The sequence below is a fragment of the Danio rerio genome, chromosome 16 (genome assembly GCF_049306965.1).
Source record: "Danio rerio strain Tuebingen ecotype United States chromosome 16, GRCz12tu, whole genome shotgun sequence".
Lineage (NCBI taxonomy): Eukaryota > Metazoa > Chordata > Actinopteri > Cypriniformes > Danionidae > Danio > Danio rerio.
In genome coordinates this window covers 48,248,064-48,272,819 of record NC_133191.1, presented here as the reverse complement: position 1 = coordinate 48,272,819, position 24,756 = coordinate 48,248,064, and the positions used below count along the sequence as shown (strand labels likewise).

The 24,756-nt window shown below is 35.8% G+C and overlaps 1 protein-coding gene across 8 annotated transcripts in view; it reads right to left on the bottom strand.

Moving 5' to 3' along the window:
* si:dkey-122a22.2 overlaps positions 1 to 24,756 on the bottom strand; it is a 53,862-nt gene that overhangs the window by 6,220 nt on the left and 22,886 nt on the right. For 6 of the 8 annotated variants that reach the window (XR_012392505.1, XR_012392503.1, XR_012392506.1 and 3 more), the window contains exons 8-9: positions 9,059 to 9,197; positions 2,613 to 2,695 (exon numbers count right to left, since the gene is read on the bottom strand). Coding sequence is in view for 2 of the 8 variants with exons in the window: in XM_009292612.4 (XP_009290887.1) it covers positions 2,613 to 2,695; positions 9,059 to 9,197 (222 nt within the window). In the remaining 6 variants the exon portion in view is untranslated. Of the gene's footprint in view, positions 1 to 2,612; positions 2,696 to 3,089; positions 4,210 to 5,624; positions 9,198 to 24,756 lie in introns of those variants that run through there. The other 2 variants (XR_012392508.1, XR_012392507.1) reach the window with 1 other exon arrangement.

The following is a 24,756-nucleotide window of genomic DNA, read 5'->3' as shown; positions in this document are numbered from 1 at the left end:
GAAACATTACATTAATTATAATAAACGTTTCATACACAACAAATCAGCATGTTATAATGATTTCTGAAGGTACATGTGTGTAAGAAATAAATGTTATAAAATACACTCGCCGGCCACTTTATTAGGTACACCTGTCCAACTGTTTGTTATTGCAGGTTTCTAATCAGCCAGTCACATGGCAGCAACTCAGTGCATTTAGGCATGTAGACATGGTAAGGATGATCTGCTGCAGTTCAAACCGAGCATCAAAATGGGGAAGAAAGGGGATTTAAGTGACTTTGAACGTGGCATGGTTGTTGGTGCCAGTCGAGTTGGTCTAGAGTATTTCAGAAACTGCTGACATACTGGGATTTTCACGCACAACCATCTCTAGGGTTTACAGAGAATGGTCTGAAAAATAGAAAATATCCAGTGAGCGACAGTTCTGTGGAAACAAATGCCTTGTTGATGCCAGAGTTCTGAGGAGAATGGCCAGACTGGTTCGAGCTGATAAAAAGGTAACAGTAACTCAAATAACCACTCGTTACTATGGAGGTATACAGAAGAGCATCTCTGAATGCAAAACGTCCAACACGTCCAACCTTGAGGCGGATGGGCTACAGCAGCAGAAGATCACACGGGTGCCACTCCTGTCAGCTAAGAACAGGAAACTGAGTCTACAATTTTCACAGGCTCACCAAAATTGGACAATAGAAAATTGAAAACAAGGTTGCCTGGTCTGATGAGTCTCCATTTCTACTGTGACATTCTGATGGTTGGGTCAGAATTTGGCGTCAAAAACATGAAAGCATGAATCCATCCTGTCTTGTATCAACAGTTCAGGCTGGTGGTGTAATGGTGTGGGGGATATTTTCTTGGCACACTTTGGGCCCATTAGTATCAATTGAGCATCATCTCAATGCTACAGCATACCTGAGTATTGTTGTTGACTTCTGATGATCTTCTGATGGCTACTTTCAGCAGGATAACGCACCATGTCATAAAGCGTGAATCAACTCAGATGGTTTCTTGAACATGACAACGAGTTCACTGTACTTAAATGGCCTCCACAGTCACCAGAGCTCAATCCAATAGAGCACTTTTGGAATGTGGTGAAACGGGAGATTCGCATCATGGATGTGCTGCTGACAAATCTGCAGCAACTGTGTGATGCTATCATGTCAACATGGACCAAAATCTCAGAGGAATATTTTCAGTACCTTGTTGAATCTATGCCATGAAGGATTAAGACAGTTCTGAAGGCAAAAGATGGGTCCAACTAGTAATAAAGTGGCCAGTGAGTGTATTTTAGAATACTAAAGTTCTTTTAAACTGTAATAACACTTCTATGGACAACTGCATTAATAAGCAAAAAGTACTATGTATGACAGATATGCACGATTTATTAAGCAAGTAATAAAGATATTACCCCCACAGAGATAAAAAAAAAGAAAAATGCAAATCAGTTTTCAATCTTGGTTATTATTTTTTTTATATAACAACTAATAATTTCATAACAGCTTCTCAAAGTAATAGTAATAATCAGTGGTGCAAAGTAATAAATTACAAATACCCAAATTACTGTAATCAAGTAGTTTTTTTTTAGGAATTGTAATTTACCAAGTAGTTTTATAATGTTTGTTTACTTTCCCTTGAGTACATTTTTAGTGCAGTATTGGTACTTTTACTCCACTACACTGCAGTCACTACTTTTTTCCCCCCCTTTTTTATGAGGAATGGTTAAAGTAGAAATAACAGGCCTGTGATTCTGGACCAATCAAATAATAATAATTTTGCAGCATAATAAACAATTTTAAAAAATGTTTGGAAAGTTTCCAAGAAAATCTTTACACACAATGACTGTTCAGACTGCCTGTTCAGACAGTAATACTTACAACAGATACTTTACTTGCTCAACATTTTTGGTAATGGTACTTTTACTTGAGTATGACCGCCACTGTTAATAATATTAGTAATAGTAACAACAAAAGCAACTTCATTTTATGTATTTTTTGTAAAATATTTTTTATGAAATAATTACTAATTTTAATAAAAAATAAAAGAATATTTTAAGGAAGATAGATCTTAAGAGAAATAAAACATTATTTGAAGAAAAAACATTGTCAACCTCTTAAAAAACAGAAATAAATGTATTTTTTAAATGTCATGATTTCAATAAAATGAATATGCGTTTGGTTATTAAAATAAGATCAAGGGATAAACAATTTGGAAGAAAAAGAAAACAATCAAAAGAACAGTTTAATCAAAATTGAAAATGTACTCACCCTTAAATTGTTCCAAACCTTTATGAGTTTCTATATTTTGAAGAAATCTTAAAACCTGTAAACATTGACTTCTAAAGGATTTGTTTTTCCTACTATAAAAGTCAATGGTTACAGGTCTCCAACATTTTTTAGAATATCTTCTTCTGTGTTCAACAGAAGAAAGAATATCAAACAGGTTTAAAACAAGTAAAGGTTGAGTCAATCATGACAGAATCTTCATTTTGGGGTCAACTATCCCTTTAAATAGAATTTTTGCCAAAATAAAACAGGATCCTAAGGTCAGAAATCCAAATAAAAGTATATCTATCTATTTTTAATTGTTTGCTTTTTTTATGAAATGTGTCTTACCTGACTTGAGATGCGCTTTCATTGAGGAAGAAATGCTCATCCACTGCAGCGCTCTGGTGGGCAGGGTTACACAGCAGATATTTCTGAACAAAGACAAAATAAATCAATCACAAGCATTATTTTAACTCTTCTCACTGCAAAACTTGCAAGTCAACGCTTCAGATCTCCCTTGATAGCTGAAACGGTTGCATTTACCAAGAAACCACGATGACAGTGTTCAAATATTTTATTCTCCCTCTTTGGTCATTACATTAGACATGCAGATGTAAATGTGTATTTGTGACCTCAGACAGAAGCACTCGAAAGCGTCAAGTCAACACTTGAGTCAATAGCGAACCTCTCCTGAAGAACAATCCTCCATTCTGAGAGACACAGCAGTCAAATTAAATGTCGACAGGCTTTTTTTAAGGGTCACAATTCCTCTCTGTGAGACATGAAAGCATCATGCAGCCACTAATTGCTATTTGATTGTCTGCGTTCTTGTATGAAGAACCCTTTTCTTTTTTTAATTATTTCTTTTTTTGTTTTAAAAGTGCCATAGAATGAAAATCGTGATATACCTAGGCATCTCTAAATAACGAGAGATCAGAACATGTAAATAACATGCCGTGAATCTCAATCATCATTATTTTTAGGCACAGCGTAATATCATTGTGCCTGCTGCAGACATGGCAGAAAAGTTGAGAATGAGAGTTCCTAGCCATATCAGCTTTAAAAACGTTTGTTTTTTGTCAGTCTTAGTTCACAGTTTAATTACAGGAGGGTCATTTTTGAGCTAATGGTCTGATCTAATTCAATAATTTATGCTTAGCTAAGCTAAAGTGCTCCTACCAGACCCGGAGATCCAATGCTATTTCACGTTAATTTGTAACTTTTTGATTTAGTGGGTAATTTGTGTGAATTCAAACAATCTCATTTGTACAATTTAGTACAATTTGCTCAATCCCCAATGATGCTTGGGCTTAGGGATGGGGTTGGGTGCCACGCCTCCTTTTTTAAATCGTACATTTTCAACCGACTAAACTCATACGAATTTGTACAAATTAGCCACTAAACTGATAAAACGTAAAATACTGTAAGTAAATACAATCGTATAATTTAGTACAATTTGCTCATCCCCCAATGATGGTTGGGTTTAGGGGTGGGGTTGGGTGCCGTGGCTTATTTTAAGACTGATACATTTTCGTGCAACTGAAATTACTACAAATTAGCCACTAAATTGGCAAAACATAAAATACTACAAGTACATACAATCATACAATTTAGTACAATTTGCTCAAACCCCAATTATGGTGGTGTTGGGTGCCACGCCTCCTTTTTAAAATCATATATTTTCATACAACTGAACTTATATGTTATACAACTTATTACAATTTGCTTATCCCCTATAATGGTTTGTGATTAGGGATAGGGTGTGGTGCCACGCTTCCTTTTTAAAAATCATACATTTTTGTACAGCTGAACTCATAAATCGTACAATTTGCTCATCCCCTGATGACGATTGGGTTTAAGGGCGGTATTGGGTGCCACACCTCCTTTTTTAAAAATCATAAATTTTTGTATGACTGAACTCATACGAATTCGTACAAATTAGCCACTAAACTGCGCTCTTAGAGCGCTCTTATAAAGATAATCAATGATATACGCCTAAATACAGATTCAGGTAAAATAACAGTGCTGGTATTGTTGGATCTCAGTGCTGCATTTGACACTGTCGATCACAGCATACTTCTGGATAGGCTGGAAAACTGGGTTGGGCTATCTGGCACGGTCCTCAAATGGTTTAGATCTTACCTAGAAGGTAGAGGTTACCATGTCAGTATAGGTGACCATAGGTCGAGGTGGACACCCATGACATGTGGAGTCCCACAAGGCTCGATTCTGGCACCTCTCCTGTTCAACCTTTACATGCTCCCTCTGAGCCAAATAATGAGAAAGAACCAAATCTCCTACCACAGCTATGCTGATGACACTCAGATCTACCTAGCCTTACAGCCTAATGACTACAGCCCCATTGACACCCTCTGCCAATGCATTGATGAAATGAGCAATTGGATGTGCCAAAACTTTCTTCAGTTAAACAAAGAGAAAACTGAAATTATTGTTTTTGGAAACAAAGATGAGGTTCTCAAGGTAAATGCGTACCTTGGCACTAAAGGTCAAACGACAAAAAATAAGGTCAAGAATCTTGGTGTGACTCTGGAGTCAGATCTGAGTTTCAACAGTCATGTCAAAGCAGTCAGTAAATCAGCATACGATCATCTCAAAAACATAGCAAGAATCAGATGCTTTGTTTCTAGTGAAGATTTAGAAAAACTTGTTCATGCTTTTATCAGCAGCAGGGTGGATTACTGTAATGGACTCCTCACTGGTCTTCCTAAAAAGACCGTCAGACAGTTGCAGCTCATCCAGAATGCTGCAGCCAGAATTCTAACCAGAACCAGAAAATCAGAGCACATCACACCTGTCCTCAGGTCTTTACACTGGCTGCCAGTTACATTCAGAATAGATTTTACAGTATTATTACTGGTTTATAAATCACTAAATGGCCTAGGACCTAAATACATCACAGATATGCTCACTGAATACAAACCTAACAGATCACTCAGATCTTTAGGATCATATAAACTAGAAGTTCCAAGAGTTCAGTCAAAGCAGGGTGAATCGGCTTTTAGCCACTATTCCCCTCGCTGCTGGAATCAGCTTCCAGAAATGATCAGATGTGCTTCAACATTAGGCACATTCAAATCAAGACTGAAAACACATTTGTTTAGCTGTGCCTTTACTGAATGAGCACTGTGCTGCGTCCGACAGATTGCACTATCATGTTTTTCTCTTCTTCTTTATTCTTTCATATCACATTTTACCTGTTTTTATGTTTTGTTTTTATGCATTTTTATTATTTGTTTTTATTTTTATTTTACTTGTTTCTTTTATTCTTGTTTATGTAAAGCACTTTGAATTGTCATCGTGTATGAAATGTGCTATATAAATAAACTTGCCTTGCCTTGCCTAAACTGGCAAAACGTAAAATACTACAAGTAAATACAATCGTACAAATTAGTACAATTTGCTCATCCCCAATGATGATTGGGTTTAGGGGTGGAGTTGGGCGCCATGCCTCCTTTTTAAAATCGTGCATTTTTGTAAGACTGAACTCATACGAATTTGTACAAATTAGACAATAAACTGACAAAACGTAAAATAAAATAAGTAAATATGGTTGCAAAGTTTAGTATGATTTGCTCATCTCCCAATGACTGTTGGGTTAAGGGGTGAGGTTGAGTGCACCATCTCCTTTTTAAAATCGTACATTTTTGTACGACTGAACTTGTATATCATACAATTTGCTCATCCCCCGATGACGATTGAGTTTAGGAGTGGGTTGGATGCCACACCTCCTTTTTTAATAATCATACATTTTTGTACGACTGAACTCCAACGAATTCCTACTAATTAGCCCCTAACCTGACAAAACATAGAATAATTAAGTAAATACAGTCGTACAATTTAGTGCAATTTGTCTTTCCCCACTGGTGTTTGGGTTTAGACGTAGGGTTGGGTGCCACACCTTCTTTTTAAAATTGTGCATTTTTGTACAACTGAACTGATACAAAGTTGTATGATTTAGCCACTAAATTGACAAAATGTAAAATACTATAAGTAAATATGATCGATCAATTTAGTACGATTTGCTCATGCCCCAATGACGGTTGGGTTTAGGGGGTGGGGTTGGGTTGGGTGCTACACTTTCTTTTTAAAATCCTACATTTTCAAATGACTTAACTCATATAAAATCATCACTAAATTGACAAAATGTAAAATACTTTAAGTAAATACGACTGTACAATTTAGTACGATTTGCTTATCCCCCAATGAGCAAATTGGATTTAGGGATGGGGTTTGGGTGCCATACCTTCTTTTTACAATCATACATTTTCGTATAACTGAACTCATTCGAAATAGCCACTAAACTGACAAAACATTAAATACTTGCCTTTTCTTGTGAAATCAGGCTGGGAGATCAGCTGAATAGGTTTCACAAAATGGTAAAACTCAACTGTTTCGAAAACAAAAATGGAGTGTTCCTTCAAAAGTGGAGTGTTCCTTTAACTCACAGTGTGTGTGTATATATATATATATATATATATATCACTGTAAAGTCTGATGCATAAAAATGATATTGTAGATGGATGTGATGTTGCCAAATGCAGGACAAATATATAATTCCTAAGCATCTACTCTACTGTAAAGTTGCAAACATAAAATGACACTTTCCCACTAACTACTGTAAAAAGTACCGGACTTCACAACACAAGCAAAGTTGTTCTTGTCTCAAGCAAACATGCAGATATTTTAAAGCTGGTTTTGTTTTGTTTTGTTGAAATCTACCGTTACAAAGAAACATATTGCTTTCGCTTTATGCTTCTAATCTTTCCCAGACAAATGAGACAGAGGTCTTAAAAACACTGCGTCTGTTTTTATGCAGATAGAGAGGAAGGATGGGCATGTATAAAAAAAAAAACACACACACACACACCTAGTCATAACCACCGTCCTGTTGTGCATTAATTATTTCAACCTCCTTATAAAGGCAAAACATTTCTCTAAATCACCTTTCTCCGCTCCTCGGGTCAGCCTTCGATTCATGTCGTAAATGGGAATCTGTAGCTTTTTGAGGGGAAGAGGGGCCATTCAAAATTGTAATAAATGTTTTGCATATTCGTGGCCGCATGTTAACGTGCATGAAATTGGGTGGAACTGGAGCGAAGAGAGCGGCCTCATACCTTGACTGTTTTTCATGGTGACCTGAGAAACCCTGTCTGAAGGCGATCCGCGTCAGTCTGACTCTCACACTAACACAGCCCTGGAAACTTGCTCATCTTAGACAACTGATCATTAAACTGCGTCTCTTGTTCTCCACAAATTCCCTGCCATTCAGCCAGCTGGGAACCAGAGGCAGCTGTAATTTAAGCAACAGCGCCATCAAGTGGTCCTGGTGTAGCAGTTTTATAAGATGGCTTTTGTCTCTGCATCATCAATTGAGCATTACTTTCATCTGTTGACATCTAAAAAAAGGGTGACTTGAATTTGTTTTGGGGTGGTGGTGTCTCATTAGCGGAGATACACAATTGTGTCAACAGCTTACATTGGTTTGTTTATAAAAGTACAGATGGATGGATGGATGATTTTTGTTGTTTAAAAAAAGAGCAGATGGATGACTAATGGATGAATGATTACTTTATTTATAAAAGAAAAGATGGATGGTTGTTTTTTGTTCATAAAAGAACAGATGGATGGATGGATGGATGGATGGATGGATGGATGGATGGATGGATGGATGGATGGATGGATGGATGGATGGATGGATGACTTTGTTTATAAAATAACAGATGGATGGATGAAATTTGTTTATAAAAATGGATGGATGATAGATGGATGGATACTTTTTATTAAAAAATGGCTGGATGGATGAAAGGATGAATTTTTGTTTATAAAAACAGATGGATGGATTATTGTTTATGAAAAAACAGTTGGATTCATTTTATTTAGAAAAAACAGATCAATTAATTTTTGTTTTTAAAAAACAGATGGATAGATGAAGCGACGGACTGACAGACAGTTGGCGGATGGTTGGTTTTGTGTTCATAAATAACAGATAAATGGATGGATGGATGGATGAATGAATGAATGAATGAATGATGTTTTGTTTATAAAAACAGATGGATAGATGAATTTTGCTTATAAAACGGATTGATGATGGATGGATTAATTATTGTTAATAAAAAAGCTGGATAGATTTTTGTTAATAAAAATGGATGGATGAATTTTTTTATTAAAAAAAAACAGATGGGTTGATTATTGGATGGATGTTTCATATATAAAATAACCGATAGATTGATGAATGAAAAAATGAATGAAAATATTATTTTCGTTTATAAAAGAAAGAATGAATGAATGAATGAATGAATAAATATAAAAAGATGGATGGAAGGACGTATGTATAGATCTTTTTGTTTATAAAGAAAAGATGGATGGATGGATGGATGGATGGATGGATGGATGGATGGATGGATGGATGGATGGATGGATGGATGGATGGATGGATGGATGGATGGATGGATGGATGGATGTTTTTTGTTTGTAAAAGAACAGATGGATTGAAGGATGAATGTTTTCTTTATAAAATGATGGATGAATGATTGTTGTTCATAAAACAACATATGAATGGATGGGTTTAACCAACTCATTGGATCTTGTTTAAGTACACTTTAAATAGAAGAAACACCTGAACCTTGAGCTGTATACTGATCTGACACAGTTAACCAGCAAATATTTAAAAATGATCACATAAGCTGCTAAAAAGCAAATTAAACAAACACAAGTGTGTTAAAATATTAAAGTTAGTGTTTAAACTGAGCCCAGTGTACTTTATAAAGTCTGACCTGTCGCTGCAGGAGCTCCTCCGAGATGTGTTCACCCTGAATGAGCGGCTTCAGCACACCCAGAATAATGAGCAGACGACTCAAACCTGCGGCTGCGGAGAACTGCATCATCTGCAGAGATGGGATGAGCTGAGAGTACCTGCAAACACACAAACAGAGGACACAATTATCACACCTATATATTGGTATTATTCAGACGAGACACTGTTGGCAATAACAGAGATTTCTGTTCAGAGATTTCTGTAATTAAAACTTTACATTTTGAGATTTCTGGCATTTCAGATTTTGCATTAAAAATGTACCTTCAAATGTTTCATTTGCTGCATTTTAGCCATTCACATGTGTAGAAGTCAATTACAATATCAATTTTTAAAGGGCATTTTCTCAAAATTATTTTTTTCTCCTGCATTTGGTCATGCATTTCCAGTTACATAACACTTGCATAGATCAAACTTTAAATTTCTATTCATATCTATATTCTGAAGATTTTAACAGTGAGATTTGAGAGATTGTGATTTTTGTATTGTTTTATTTTCTGAGTTATGCCTTTAATTTCATTATTCATTCATTTATTTTCGTCTTAGTCCCTTTATTATTCCAGGGACGCCACAGCGGAATGAACCGCCAACTTATTCAGCACATGTTTTACGCAGCGAATGCCCTTCCAGCTGCAACTCATCTTTGGGAAACATCCATACACACTCATACACTATGGACAATTTAGCCTACCCAATTCACCTGTTCTGCATATCTTTGGACTGTGAGGGAAACCAAAGCTCCCGGAGGAAACCTACGCAAACACGGGGAGAGCATGCAAACCACACACAGAAATGCCAACTGACCCAGTCGAGGCTCAAACCAGCGACTTTCTTGCTGTGAGGCGACAGCACTATCTACTGCGCCACCGAGTCACCCATCAATTTCATTAAATCAATGAAAAACATTCAACTGTACAATGAAAGAAAAACTATTAAATATGTTTTTTGAATCTAACTTGAACTCCAATGTTCAGATTTGTGTGCTAGAAATATATGAAAATTAGCACATATTTCAATAAATGACACCTAATTTGCATATGTTAACATGATAGAAAACTTGTGATACAATTTGTGTACGTGATTTGTAGTGATTTACCCTATTTCGAGTGTTTTGTTTTATACCCTGGCTGGCCATTTTATTAGGTACAACTGCTCAATAACGAAAATTTTTAATCAGCCAATCATATGCAAAACACAATGCATTAAGGCATTAAATGCATTAAGGCATGTAAACATGGTCAAGACAATCTGCTGCAGTTCAAAGGGAATGGGAGATTCGCATCATGGACGTGCAACTGACATATCTTCAGCAACTCTGTGATGTTATCATGTCAATATGGACCAAAATCTCTGAGGAATATTTTCAGTTTCTTCAGTTTCATGAATAATTAAGGCAGTTCTGAAGGCAAAAGGGGGTCCAACCCAGTACTAGTAAGATATACCTAATAAAATGGCTGGTAAGTGTATGTACTTGATGTGTAATCAAAAATATGACGATAAGTTAAATGGCACACAGGCAAGACCATCAATAGCAAACCACAACCATCCAATTAATTCTGTATTAACTGGAAATAAGACCCGCCTACACTTTTTCTTCACCACAAAACCATTTATTTCAAATATATAACAAAATAGAAAAGAAGACACAATCTGAACTTCTGTTTCAAGCTGACTTTAAAGTGCAGAGCTGTGTTGTATGCCTCACTGACAGGCGTCTCCAGTGATGAACTGCATTAATTGAGCGGTCATTACCAGCGCATGAAGGACTAAATGACTCCTCGCTGCGCAGTCTAATGCTTCACAATGACAGCTCATTTATAAAGAATGAATCAATGACAGAAACACTGATCAACACACTTGTGAGGAATATGCAGACGTGTTAACAAAAATATACTTCAGTCACGTCAGCACACACTTATGATGACGCTCTGGAGGTTGCTAATGAATTGCCGTCTGGTTGCTGGGGTAGTGCTATTCTGGATGGGTGCTGATTGGTGCAGCCTGTAATCTGGTCTCTTTATGGGGCTTTGTTCCCCATAGATGCGGCGACGCAGTGGCGCAGTAGGTACTGAGATCGCCTCACAGCAAGAAGGTCGCTGGTTCGATCCTCGGCTCAGTTGGCATTTCTGTGTGGAGTTTGCATGTTCTCCCTGCGTTCGCGTGGGTTTCCTTAGGGTGCTCCGGTTTCCCCCACAGTCCAAGGACATGCGGTACAGGTTAATTGGGTAGGCTAAATTGTCCGAAGTGTATGAGTGTGTGTGTGTGTGAATGTAGGTGTGGATGTTTCTCAGAGATGGGTTGTGGCTGGAAGGGCATCCGCTGCGTAAAAATGTGCTGGATAAGTTGGCAGTTCATTCTGATGTGGCGACCCCGGATTGATAAAGGGACTAAGCCGACAAGAAAATGAATGAATGAATGAATATGAAAATGCAAACTACAGTAAGAACTTAATATACTGCAAAAAATAATAAAAATAGTGAAGACTATTAACAAATATGGTAACTAAATATGTAAAAGTAAATCGTATCAATTAATTAGGATATATTCTAATATATCAATCAACTTAAATCAACTTTTATTTATATAGCACTTTACTACAACCAAGGTTGAACTGCAACAAAGTGCTTTACACAAGTAAAAGCAAATTATACAACACAACAAAAAAGGAGACGTTGCAAAACATTTTTGGGCAAAAAATTTAATTAAAATAAAAAAATAAAATATTTTTTTTTTAAAACAAATTAAAATAAATAAATAAATAAATAAATAAATAAAATCGTAGTTTGCTGCGGTGCAAAGTTCAAGCTTGGTGAACTCTAACTTGCGAAATAGCATCACGTGACTGTGTGAGACCAATAGTAGATCAAAGCATGACCTTTCTGGACAGAAATTTAAAATATGGAGAAAATTGTTGTTTGCCTTTTTTAAAGTCTATAATCGTATTGTTTAATCCCGCCCCTTTTCGCAGAGCCGTACAACAGAATTTCGCAGGCACAAACTCTAGTGTGACCGCAGTGTGACGGTGTGTTGGAACAGGGTTGGAACTAAACTGTGCAGGGCAGCAGCCTTTCAGGAACTGAGTTTGACACCCCTGCCTTAATCTGCGCAGTTTAAAACTTGTCTACTTTTTTCCTCTGAAGTCTGCTATCTGAACACACACACACACAAAAAGAGAACTTGATTCAACAATTTTAAGTGGTTGAAGAAAAAATAAGGAAATTAATTTTTGAATGAATGCATGTAATGAACGGTTAATACTAAAATTCAGAACATTTCTTATTTGTCCAATAAAAATCAAAGCCCCCCGCGCACTCTTACTGCCATCAAAAAGTGGCTTTGAAATTCAGATTTAAAAAAAAAATGTCACCAAAAAATGTCACCAAAGAACCCACATTTTTAGGTTTTGGTTAATCTGAACTGACTGTACTGAGATTTCTGCTAAAGTAAAACAAAAATATATTACAAAAATATTACCTATAGGCCCACACGGAATCTGCGCGCGCAGAATTACGCAGATTTTCCATAGAATTCCACAGATTTTTAGCCCATCATTAATTCTGTTTATTTACTTATGTTTTTTGTTTATTTACATATTATTGACTAATATGTCCTTGTTCATCTGATTTATTTAAAATACAGTTTATAAAGTAATATTTTCTGTCTTTTAGTAGATATATTATATGAGAGACTGGCTTCGTTTACCAAATAAAGTGAATCTAATTAGAATTGCATTTTAAATATAAAAGTTAAAAAGATATAATTTTTTATTTTGGATATTAAGATTTTATGTATGATACTCCCAAAATAATTTTGCAGAAATTCGCAGATGTTTACCAATAATTCTCAGCAGAAATAGCAAAAAACATCCGCAGATTCCGTCTGTCCCTACCTATAACTTAAATAAGCCTATTTTTACATTAACACATTAAAAAAAAAATGATTTCTCAGATAGCTCTTTTATCGGAGTGGTCAAGACACGTTTTACAAGGTTAAGTCCTCTCCAAATCCAACTCCATAATTTGTCCCATATGAAATTAATGGGGTATAATAAAGTAATAACAAATTATAAATACAAATATAAAAAATACATACTGCAAGAATATGAATGAATGAATGAATGAATGTTCATATTATAGATCTCAAAGCCATTTAGCATCTGAATGTTTACAATACATTTACTTGGCTGGTTAGCAATTTGCCAGGTTAATAATGATATTTATTATTATTTTTCCTCAAAAATCACCAGTACAAATATCCAGATAAATAATAAATGGGAAGACTTTACAAAAAGGTTGTATTTGTATAATGTTACTTAATGTATTTACTACCAAGAACAAGCAACAAAAAATATAATTATATTGGAATTTGATAATGCATTAGTAAATGTTTAACTATGATAAATAAATGCTGTACAAGTGCTGTTCATTGTTAGTTCATGTTAGTAACTACACGAACTAACAATAACTAATAAAACCTTATTAAATGATAAGAAAAGATCCAAAAGCTGCTGAATAGTTCACAGAAAAAAATACACATCCGAATGCTCTACTTTCCATCAAAAGTTCAACATGGAAAGTTAAAGACTGAAAGTTGGAGCTCATCTTTTTAAACATTCTTTCCGTGTCATTTTCCCCCCCTTTTCTTCGAACCGCTCTTCCCTGACACCTTTTCATCTGTCAGCATTTCCCCCAAAACACGGCCTGTATCGAGCCTGACAATTTGATTCGGAGTCAAATCAGTCCGTTCGCCCTGACATTTTATTTCCACCTGTCCTATTCTCTCCATTTCCTCATTCTATCAATTCCTCCGCTAGCTGCTAATTCTGCCCGGTAGGTCTGGATTATGCGCAGGAAGGCATGCGTGTCAAAGGGAAATTTAGCGAGGGTAAAGACAGCCCAGATAGGAGGATGAATTAAACAGATAACGGCAGGCAGACGGAGGGAAGAAGTCGTGTCAAGCAAAACGCCTCACCAACGCTGGTCATTTTCCCTTGCCTTCTCTCTCTCTCCCTCCTTAAGCATGACAGAAAACTATCTAAATGAATAAAAAAAGTGATGAAATGACTTTGGTGCCGTGGACTTTCTGCTCTTTGACTTCCCATCTGGATTAGTGCAGGCTGAATGGAGTCTGTTTCTTTTGTAAGAACCAACACATGAGTCTGTCTGAATGTTTCTCTCATTTTGACACACACACACACACACACGCACTTTCTGGGCTTGATAAGAGTCCATGTGAATTTGCATAGCAAATTATGTCCTGTATGACCACTAGAGCTGCCCAGATGGACTGCTCAACACAAAGAAGAGACGATGTTATTACAAACAGACTATTTACAGTTGTTGGTTCAAACAGATTTGACAAATTGTAAAGATACTTTATTGTCTGGTGGTTGATGATTCCGCAAAGAAGCTTTAACTTCCATCGAACCTTGCATGAAATGTTCTTTACAGTGCAAACCGATTCTTCAGATTTTTCAAATATTCTTTACATCAAAGTAAAAAAGAATCCAGGAACTGATAAGTGAAAGTTTTTCATTAGTTTTAGTATTTCTTCTGTAGTAGCACCCTTTGGTTTACTTATATATTTATTTGGTATATACAGCGCATCTGGAAAGTATTCATAGCGCTTAAATTTTTTACATTTTTTTATGTTACAGCCTTATTCCAAAATGGATTAAATTAATTTATTTCCTCAAAATTCTACACACACCCCATAATGACAATGTGAAAAAAGATTTTTTGAAACTGTTATAAATTTATTAAAAAGAAAAGCACATGTACATCAGTATTCACAGCCTTTGCCGTGAAGCTCTAAATTGAGCTCAGGTACATTTTGTTTTCACTGATCATTCTTCAGATGTTTCATCAGCTTACAACATATATATAAGGTCCCAGGGTTGACAGTGCATGTCAAAGCACAAACCAAGCATGAAGACAAAGGAATTGTCTGTAGACCTTACAAGGCTGGGGAAGGTTACAGAAAAATTTCTACTGCTCTGAAAGTTCCAAAGAGCACAGTGGCCTTCATCATCCATTAGTGGAAGAAGACTGGAACCACCAAGACTTAGTCAGGGAGGTGATCAATAACTCGATGGTCACTCTGTCTGAGCTCCAGCGTTCTTCTGTGAAGAGAGGAAAACCTTACAGAAGGACAACTATCTGTGCAGCAATCCACTAATTAGGCCTGTATGGTAGAATGGCCAGACGGAAGCCACTCCCCGCCTAGAATTTGACAAAAGGCATCTGAAGGACTCTCAGACCATAAGAAACAAAATTCTCTGGTCTGATGAGACAAAAATTAAACTCTTTGTAATGAATGCCAGGCGTTACGTTTGGAGAAAACCAGGCACCGCTCATCACCAGTCTAATACCATCCCTACAGTGAAGCATGGTGGTGGCAGCATCATGCTGTGAGGATGTTTTTCAGCAGCAGGAACTGGAAGACTAGTCAGGATAGAGGGATAGATGAATGTAGCAATATACAGCGACATCCTGAATGAAAACCTGCTTCAGAGTGCTCTTGACCTCAGACTGGGTCAACGGTTTATCTGCATGCAGGACAATCACCCAAAGCACCTCGCCAAAACATCAAGGGAGTGGCTTCACAACAACTCGGCGAATGTCTTTGAGTGGCCCAGCCAGAGCCCAGAACTAAATCCTATTGAACATCTCTAGAGAAATCTGAAAATGGCTGTACACTGTCACTTCCCATCCAACCTGATAGAGCTTGAGAGAAACTGCAAAGAGGAATGGGCAAAAAATCCCAAAGACAGGTGTGCCAAGCTTGTGGCATTATATTCAAAAAGACTGAGGCTGTAATTGCAGCCAAATGTGCATCAACAAAGTATTGAGCAAAGGCTGTGAATACTGATGTACATGTGATTTTTTAGGTTTTTTATTTTTAATAAATTTGTAAAAAAAAAAAAAAAAAAAAAAAAAAATATATATATATATATATATATATATATATATATATATATATATATATATATATATATATATATATATATATATATATATATTCGAGGAAATAAATTAATTTATTCCATTGTGGACTAAGGGTGTAACATAAAAAAATGTGGAAAAAGTGAAGTGCTATGAAAGTTGAATATTTTTATAGGTCGATATGAATAAGAACTAAACTCTTTTTTAAGTGTAACAATTAGGGCATTTTGCTGCCAAATGATGTCCACAGCAGGCACAATGATATTATGTAATATTTAATTTCCCCTTAGACTTAGTACACAGTGGAGTTAAATTAACAAATCTCTTTTTCACTTTTTTGATGTAGATGCTAATGGTCTAATCTGATTTAATGATCTATGCTAAGCTAAGTTAAAAGTGCTCCCACAAGACCCAGATATCGACTGTATGGAAGGCACAACGAGTCTGTATGGATGTAAAATGAGCCTGGAAATGAAAAAGGAAAGGATATTTATTGCCATTGATGGTTCCATATAAAACCTCTAACATACAAAGAACCTTTCTGTTCCAAAAATAATGCTATTTGATGTGTAAAGAAGATTTAGATTATTATAATATTTTTCCAAAATTCAACTTTATTTAATAAGTGTATGGTACAACAATGAAAATCTATAACTGTTAAAAGCAAAATGTGAAATTTTATTAAGCATCCCCTAGCAAATTCATAAGTACAAAAAATGTATTTTAAAAACACAAAGCGGTTACGCAAATAATGCAACATAAAGCAAAAACTTTGTGTGTATCTTGGTGCCATTTCCATGGCTTAAATATATATTACATAGTAATATAAAAAAAATAAAGAAAATGTAAAGAAAAAAATAAGATGATGTTATTGTCTCTGCAAACTACGAAAAATGTATTTATTTATTATTATTATCATTTTAATAGTGATGTCATTTGCATGTGCATTATTTTTTCCTGTCTAATAGGCATGAGTGATTACATGACAACAAAAACAACTGTTTAGTTATAGAAGTGCATGTGTGTCACTAAGTGGCATTACCAACTACCGGCATGACATGCAGAATACAACATCTTTATTCAATGTCATTCATTCATTTTCTTTTCAGCTTAGTTACTTTATTAATCTGGGGTTGCCACAGGGGAATGCACCACTAACTTATCCAGCATATGTTTTACACAGCGGATGCCCTTCCAGGTGCAACCCATCACTGGGAAACACCCACACACTTCCATTCACACACATACACTACAGACATTTTAGCCTATTCACCTATAACACGTCTCTGGACCGTGGGGAAAACCGGAGCACTTGGAGGAAACCCACGCAAACAAGTGGAAGACATGCAAACTCCACACAAAAATGCCAACTGACTTAGCCAAGGCTCGAACCAGCGATCTTCTTGCTTTGAGGTGATCGTGCTACCCACTGCACCACCATGTCGCCATAGATGTCATTTGTTAATTTATTATTACTATTCTTTTATTTATTTATTTATTTATTTATATTTGTTATTGTTTCGTTTGTTTTGTTTTTTCTTTGTTGTTGTTGTTTACTTTCTTTATTTTCCCCTGAATATGGTTCAGAGAGTATGGAATGTGTTTAATTACCACTCAGTATTTGTTTTCTTCAATATTGTGAAATTAATGTATTATGGTTTTTCTTTTCCTCACTTGTACTAACTCTCTGATTAAAAATTGCCAATTAAAAAAAGATTTAAGCTAAAAAATAAAAAAAAAGACTCAAGTACTTGTAAAATATAATATGTAAAATATTATAAACTATTTCAAAATAATAAAATATTATATTTGTTGGTTCTATATAAAACATTTAACACACAAAGAACCTTTTTTGGTGTAAAAGAGGTGTTTAGATTGTTATATTATTCTTTACAAATTCAACTTTATTTCTAAAAATGAGTCTTTATCTTTTAAAGTGTAAATTTCACATTTTGGATTGTCTGAAATGGACAGCTTTTAAATTGTAAGCTGTGCTACTCAAGTAATACAATAATTGAAAAGCTATATAGAAAATAAAATCTAAAAATACATTTTAAAAATACAAAATGTTTAGGCAAATAATGCTAAAAAACTTTGTATGTGTCTTGGTGTCATTTGCAGGGCTTAAAAATATATTACACAGTAAAAAAAAATGGTATTGTCTCAGTCAGCAGCAATTTTTTATTATTATTAATTTAATGATGATGTCATCTGCATGTGCCTATATTTTCAGTCTGTAGATATGATGATGATGAGTTTGCATGTTCTTCCCGTGTTTGCGTGGGTTTCCTCTGGGTGCTCCGGTTTCCCCCACAAATTTAAAGACATGCGCTATAGGTGAATTGGGTAGACTAAATTGTCCAGAGTGTATGTGTGTGAATGAGTGTGTATGGATGTTTCCCAGTGATGGGTTGCAGCTGGAAGGGCATCCGCTGTGTGAATCATATGCTGGATAAGTTGGCAGTTCATTTCACCGTGGCGATCCTGGATTAATAAAGAGACTAAGCCGAAAAGAAAATGAATGAATTAATGACATGATGAGTGTGTAGATAACAAAAACTACTGGTCAACTACAGAAGTGCATGTCTGCAAAAGTGTTATGACCAGAGTAATGTGTAAATGTGTAATGCAGATTACAACATGTTTGATTCAATTAAATAAGCAGTGTTTGTTTTTCCTACTATGGATTTGAATTGTTACAGATTTTTTAATATTATTATGTTGTTGTTTTGTGTTCAAAAGCAAAAAGAAACTCATTAAGGTTTGAAACCACTTGAAGGCGAGTAAAATTTTATTTTTTTAATTGAACTATCTCTGCCAAACCTAACCGTATCTAGCCATTTAGGGTGTGAAACTCAGTTCTTGGAGGGCCACAGACCTGCAGAGTTTAGTTCCAATCCTACTTCAAAACACTTACATGGAGCTTTAAAACAAAATTAGTTTGATCGGGTGTGTTTAATTAGGGTTAACCTAAACTGCGCAGAGCTCTGGCCCTCCAGGAGCTGAGTTTGAAACCTGTGCATTAACTGAATATAAACACTGCCACGTGTCATTCCCAGAATAGTCAGCAGAGGGCAGTCATGCATCACTGTAATTCTATGTAAACACTAACAGCTGAGCAAAGCTAATATCACCTCATTTCATTACTGATAACTGACAGCAGTAAAATCTCTGATTAATTTATTGTTATTGGAGTTAGACCAATGTCATCCCAACAGGATCTTGATGAGAAAAAGGTACAAAAAGCGTCCAAGACAAGGAGAGCAATTCTCAAACAATGACTCTTTCATATGTATATGTTATAAAAGGCACTAGACGACTGGATTGATTTCTTCTATTGACTCTAGTCTTTTAGAGGCGTCTGTGAGAGGAATATCATGGCGGGCTGTGACAGATGTGTCTGACTGTGAAGATTTCATCGATCATCTTCTCGCACCTCAGTGGCCTGTTCAGCTCAGCAGGGTCTCGCTTCACTTTAGAGCCAATAAAAGGTACATTCACACTCAGCTTTATCACTGGAGACTGGCGAACCGCTGTGTTGTTGGATGCTAAGCATTTCCCCTAGATTACACAGTTCAGCACGAGCAGAATATGAAATTAATGCTCACTCTGGGTTAATTATAGTTTCCTCAAATCGTTAAAATGGTTTAAGTTTCTTAATTCAACCGATCCATCTTAAAGGAATTAAAAATAACAACTACTGTAAATGCTTTCTCTGAATCTCACTAATATTAGCCTTAATACAAACATCATTTAAATAATACAATACAAATGATTATAAATATGAACATTTACATCCTTGCACAAATCATGCAGCTCAAGTATACAGAGTAAATGTAATAAACAGTATAATATATAAATATAGATTTTTTTTGTTGCTGACTGCAATACTTTTGTTTAAAAGTATTGAAATGAGTTTTGGTCGTACTCTACATTTAAAGGTGCAGAAGGTGATCTGCCTAAATGCTAACCGCTTAGCATAATATGTTTAAAACACAATCCCTCCCCCCTGCTGTGCACATTAAAGATCACAAAGACCCACTAGAACATGTCATTCGCCAGTTAGAAAACTTTACAGTACTTAATAATACAATTCTGAAAACAGAAAACGGCATTATATCTAGCACATTTTCAGTTAAGTTAGCAAGCAAAACTTGTCATAATGTGCAATATTTCATGCATGGAAGTATTGATTGTCTTTCACACGGGGCGTCAGCGTCAACGCTTCCCATTCACTTTGAATGGGTGACGTCAGGCGTTGCCGAACTGCATTGTGGATCCGTCAGCGCCGCTTCAAAGGCGTTACTCGCTGCAGAAGTTGGGACTAGCTCAACTTTTCAAGCGCCGATTGAAGCGTCAGCCAATCAGATCGCTGTATGCAAATACACCAGCTAGACAGTGGTGTCTATGACGATCGTTTCAGCCCCAACTTCAGACACGCCTTCAGTCAAGCGTTGACGCTGAAGCCCCGTGTGAATCGGGCGTTGCTCTCTCACACGCTGTTCTAAAGCGACTACTGTATGCTTAGTGGTTGGCCAGCAGCATGCAGGAATTACAGTTATTACTTAGCCATACTTGCATGCTATTTCAGACTGAATATTCATAGTAGCGGTAAGCAATATAGGGAGTGCGACACAGGTTGTCAATGTTCAAAAATGAACCAATGTCAATATAAAAACTATCTTCACCTCAGTAAAGCAGTCTAGGCGGATCTATTAGGCGCTATTTATTGATGTTTTGTTGTTAAACTAAATAAAAATCTACATTATCAATGTTGTAAAAGGTCACTTATAAAATTGAAAATAGTCTCATCAATCTTTCAAACATGCTGCTGATGATGTGACAATAAAAGTGATTTGATTTGGCCCGTTTGATTCGGCCCGTCAATATTTAATTGGATGAACAAATTTGTTTTATGCCTTACCCAGTACATAAAAACACATATAAACACATTTAGATCATTTATTTTAATTATTACTATCAGAATGTGAATAGATTTTCAACCAACACAACCAAAAATGTTTCTGAAAACAATCACCTGTTCCACCTTTAATGCACTACAGTATATTAAAGAGATAGTTCACCACAAAATAAAAATGTTTTTAGTATGGGCTCACCCTTGAGTGGTTCAAAATCTTTATGCGTTTTTTTTTTTTTTTTTTAATAATACAAAATAAGCTATTTTAAAATGTTAGAAATGTAACTACTGACTTCCATAGTAGGAAAAACAAATACTTTGGATGTCTCCACACAAAACTTCACACAGCAACATTCTTGCTGTGAGGTTTTCAGCATTTAACACAAAAAACTTTTGTATTTAAAAGAAGAAAACCTCTAATAGGTTTTTGACTTAGTCCCTTCGCCACAACGGAATGAACCGCCAACTTATCTAGCATGCTTTTTACACAGCGGATGTCCTTCCAGCTGCAATCTAGTACTAAGAAACGCACATACACTCTCACATGCACACACATACACTACAGCCAATTTGGCTCATTCAATTCACCTATAGTGCATGTCTTTGGACTGTGGGGGAAACCGGAGCACCCGGAGTAAACCCATGCCAACATGGGGAGAACATGCAAACTCCACACAGAGATCCCAATTGACCTAGCCAGGACTCCAACCAGCAACATTCTTGCTGTGAGGCGACAATGCTAAACACTGAGCCACCGTGTAACATCAGATTTATGACTATGATGGTAAATTATTAAATAATATCTGTATTATTAACCTATACAGTGTTGTGCACTTTAAAGGCTGTAAACATCTGTTACCGTGATAGTAAGCAGTCTGATCTGAAATATGAATATGGGAATCCTAAATCAATTGAATGTATTTAATACATATAAATAGCAAAATGTAATGTAGATGTGGAAATTCATTATTTTCAATTACATCTCAGAGAGTATACAAATAAATCGTAAAACAATCTAATTTTAAGTGACTTCTTAGAAAAGAGTTTAATAAATATTGGAAGTTTGATGAGAACATTATGAAGTTATACGCTGTAGTGTGCTTATTTAGGAAAAAGTGTTTCAAAGTCACATCTTAGGATATTTTTTAAAGTGTAACATTTTGAAGGAAAGGGGAAAAGAGCCAGAGAAAATTTCATGAGCTTCATTTTGCTGTTTGATAAATGGGATGCACAGACAGAGAAGACTTTATCTTGGGGAAATCCCTCTCAAGAGAGAGAGACTTTGAAAGTTGACAATCCTGACATGTTTATGTGTAAATGCCAGCATGGGGTTTTCTGACAGCTGCTTCTGTTCCTTCAAAAGCAAAAATACGGTCTGTACTGTGAAAACCTCGTAGGATCTGATTTTAGCTCTTTTTGTCACCACAAAAAAAAAAGGAAAATAAAAAAAGACCATCTGTTTGCAAGTTATCCTACCTGATATCATGAAAACACAGTAATGGAAGCTGGTTTGTTACTGATACACTATGTTCTGCAAGCTGGTATATCAATTAGTTGGCCACCTAACTAATATTATGCTTTTTTATATTATAATGCTGTGGGTCATGTAAATGTTTGTAACTAAAAGGACAGCAGAGTTTAAAAGATCAAACTGCACAACAAATAAAGTAACTTTCTTCTGAAGGACATAATTTATGAACAATGAAAAAAATAAGTAAATAATACCTTTAAAGTATTTTTGAAACTTGGATACAAGTTGTGATGCAAATCTTCCTAAACAAAACAAGGAACATTTAAAAGAGGGTAATAGGGTACTTAAAATTGATTTTCCAGGATGAATGTATTTAACTTTATGGGCTCTATTTTAACAATCTAAGCCAGTGGTCACCAAACTTGTTCCTGGAGGTCCGGTGTCCTGCAGATTTTAGCTCCAACCCTAATAAAACACACCTGAACAAGCTAATCACGGTCTTACTAGGTATACTTGAAACATCCAGGCAGGTGTGTTGAGGCAGGTTAGAGCTAAACCCTGCAGGAACACAGGCCCTCCAGTACCGAGATTGGTGACCCCTGATCTAAGCATGTGGTCTAAAGTGCACAGTGTAAGTTAAATTTGGGCATGTTCGAATCTCATTTTGCTATTTTAAGGATGGGGGGGAAAAAAGTTTAGCGTGCCAAGCACATGGTCTAAAAGAATTATCCTTATTCTCTTAATGAGTTGTGGGTGTGTTTTGAGCATAACGTACATTAAACCAGGCAGAGTCTTATCTTCCATTTTCTTTAAGCGTAAACTTTTGTCAAGTCAGATCCACTATTTGCATGCTGAAGTTTGTGAGCTGAAACTGAATGGTTCACTTGTTAATCTTTTACATTTCAATGTGTAATTATTTATATTTAAAGATATTTCTGTGCTGCTGTGCATCCCTGTTTCTGTAATAAGCAACTTGTATGTGCATTTGGACCCGCCAATCAATAACACACACTTTAAAATACAACAACAAAAAAAAGTTGTGCCATTGACTTTAGAGCAGCTGTTTGTTGGTCAGAGTCTGTTTTAGTTGTCTCAAAATAAAACACGAAAACAATGCGCCTAAACACACCTCCTCTTCAGACCAGCACACCCAAGGACGCAAAAGCATTTGCTACCTAAACAACATGCTGCATTATGTGAAAATGATAACTGTGCCAGACTGAAACTAGCAAAATAAACGTACATGGTCCTATATGATGAGGCCATAGAAGTCATCTCTAAAGAGCTATACGATTTTATCTTACCATTTCTGAGCATTTGCATTTGTCCCTGAGATAAGCAAGAAGACCATCTACAGAACAAGTCAGATTAGTCCCCTGAGGTAAAAATAAAAGCTGTGGGAAGAGGTAGCAGTTATTATATTTACATTTTAATCCTTACATTATTTTAAATTTATAGATATTTCTGTACTGCTGTGCATCCCTGTTTGTGTAACAAGCAACTTGTATATGCGTTTTGGACTCGCTCATCACTAACACACACCTTAAATTACAACAACCAAAGTGTTTTAGTTGTTCAATGACAAAATTTGTTTCAGTTACCTTAAAATAGCAACACGGCAACAACACCCTCACCGCCCTTAACATACCTCCTTTTCAGTCCAACACACCCAAAAGCACAAATGCATTTGGTACTTAAACAATGTTACAAATGTGGCGGATCAGACACATAATTATGTTTTATTTATTCAACAAATAATACGTCATCAACCTCTCCTACGCACAAAAGACTAATATGTTAGTGTGTAATTCAATTCTAAAGGTATTTAAACAATGTTACAAATGTGGCGGATCAGACACATAATTATGTTTTATTTATTCAACAAATAATACGTCATCAACCTCTCCTACGCACAAAAGACTAATATGTTAGTGTGTAATTCAATTCTAAAGGTATTTAGTACAGGAAAGGAATGCCTGCTCGGAAATGGACAGAAACATGGTCCACCTCCTATACCACATTGCTTAGGGTTTATGCTTTAATGTAAATCTTTATTCAACTCTTTGTGCAATCAGGTGTTTTGCAACAAGTCTCTTGCTCATGTGTTATTACTACAGTTTTAATCAATGTTTTAACACTACTACAGCTAAACAAGATTGTAGATAGTTCATGTTTGAGGTCCCTGGAGAGCTAATGAGCGATCGTTTACTTTTTATATTACCATTTTAAGAACCTTAAACATTCTTTATCAAAAGTCATCCAGGATGCATATGCAAATCGCCAAGCTTCCTAACAAAGACAAATAAAACTTCCTATGGGAAAATAAC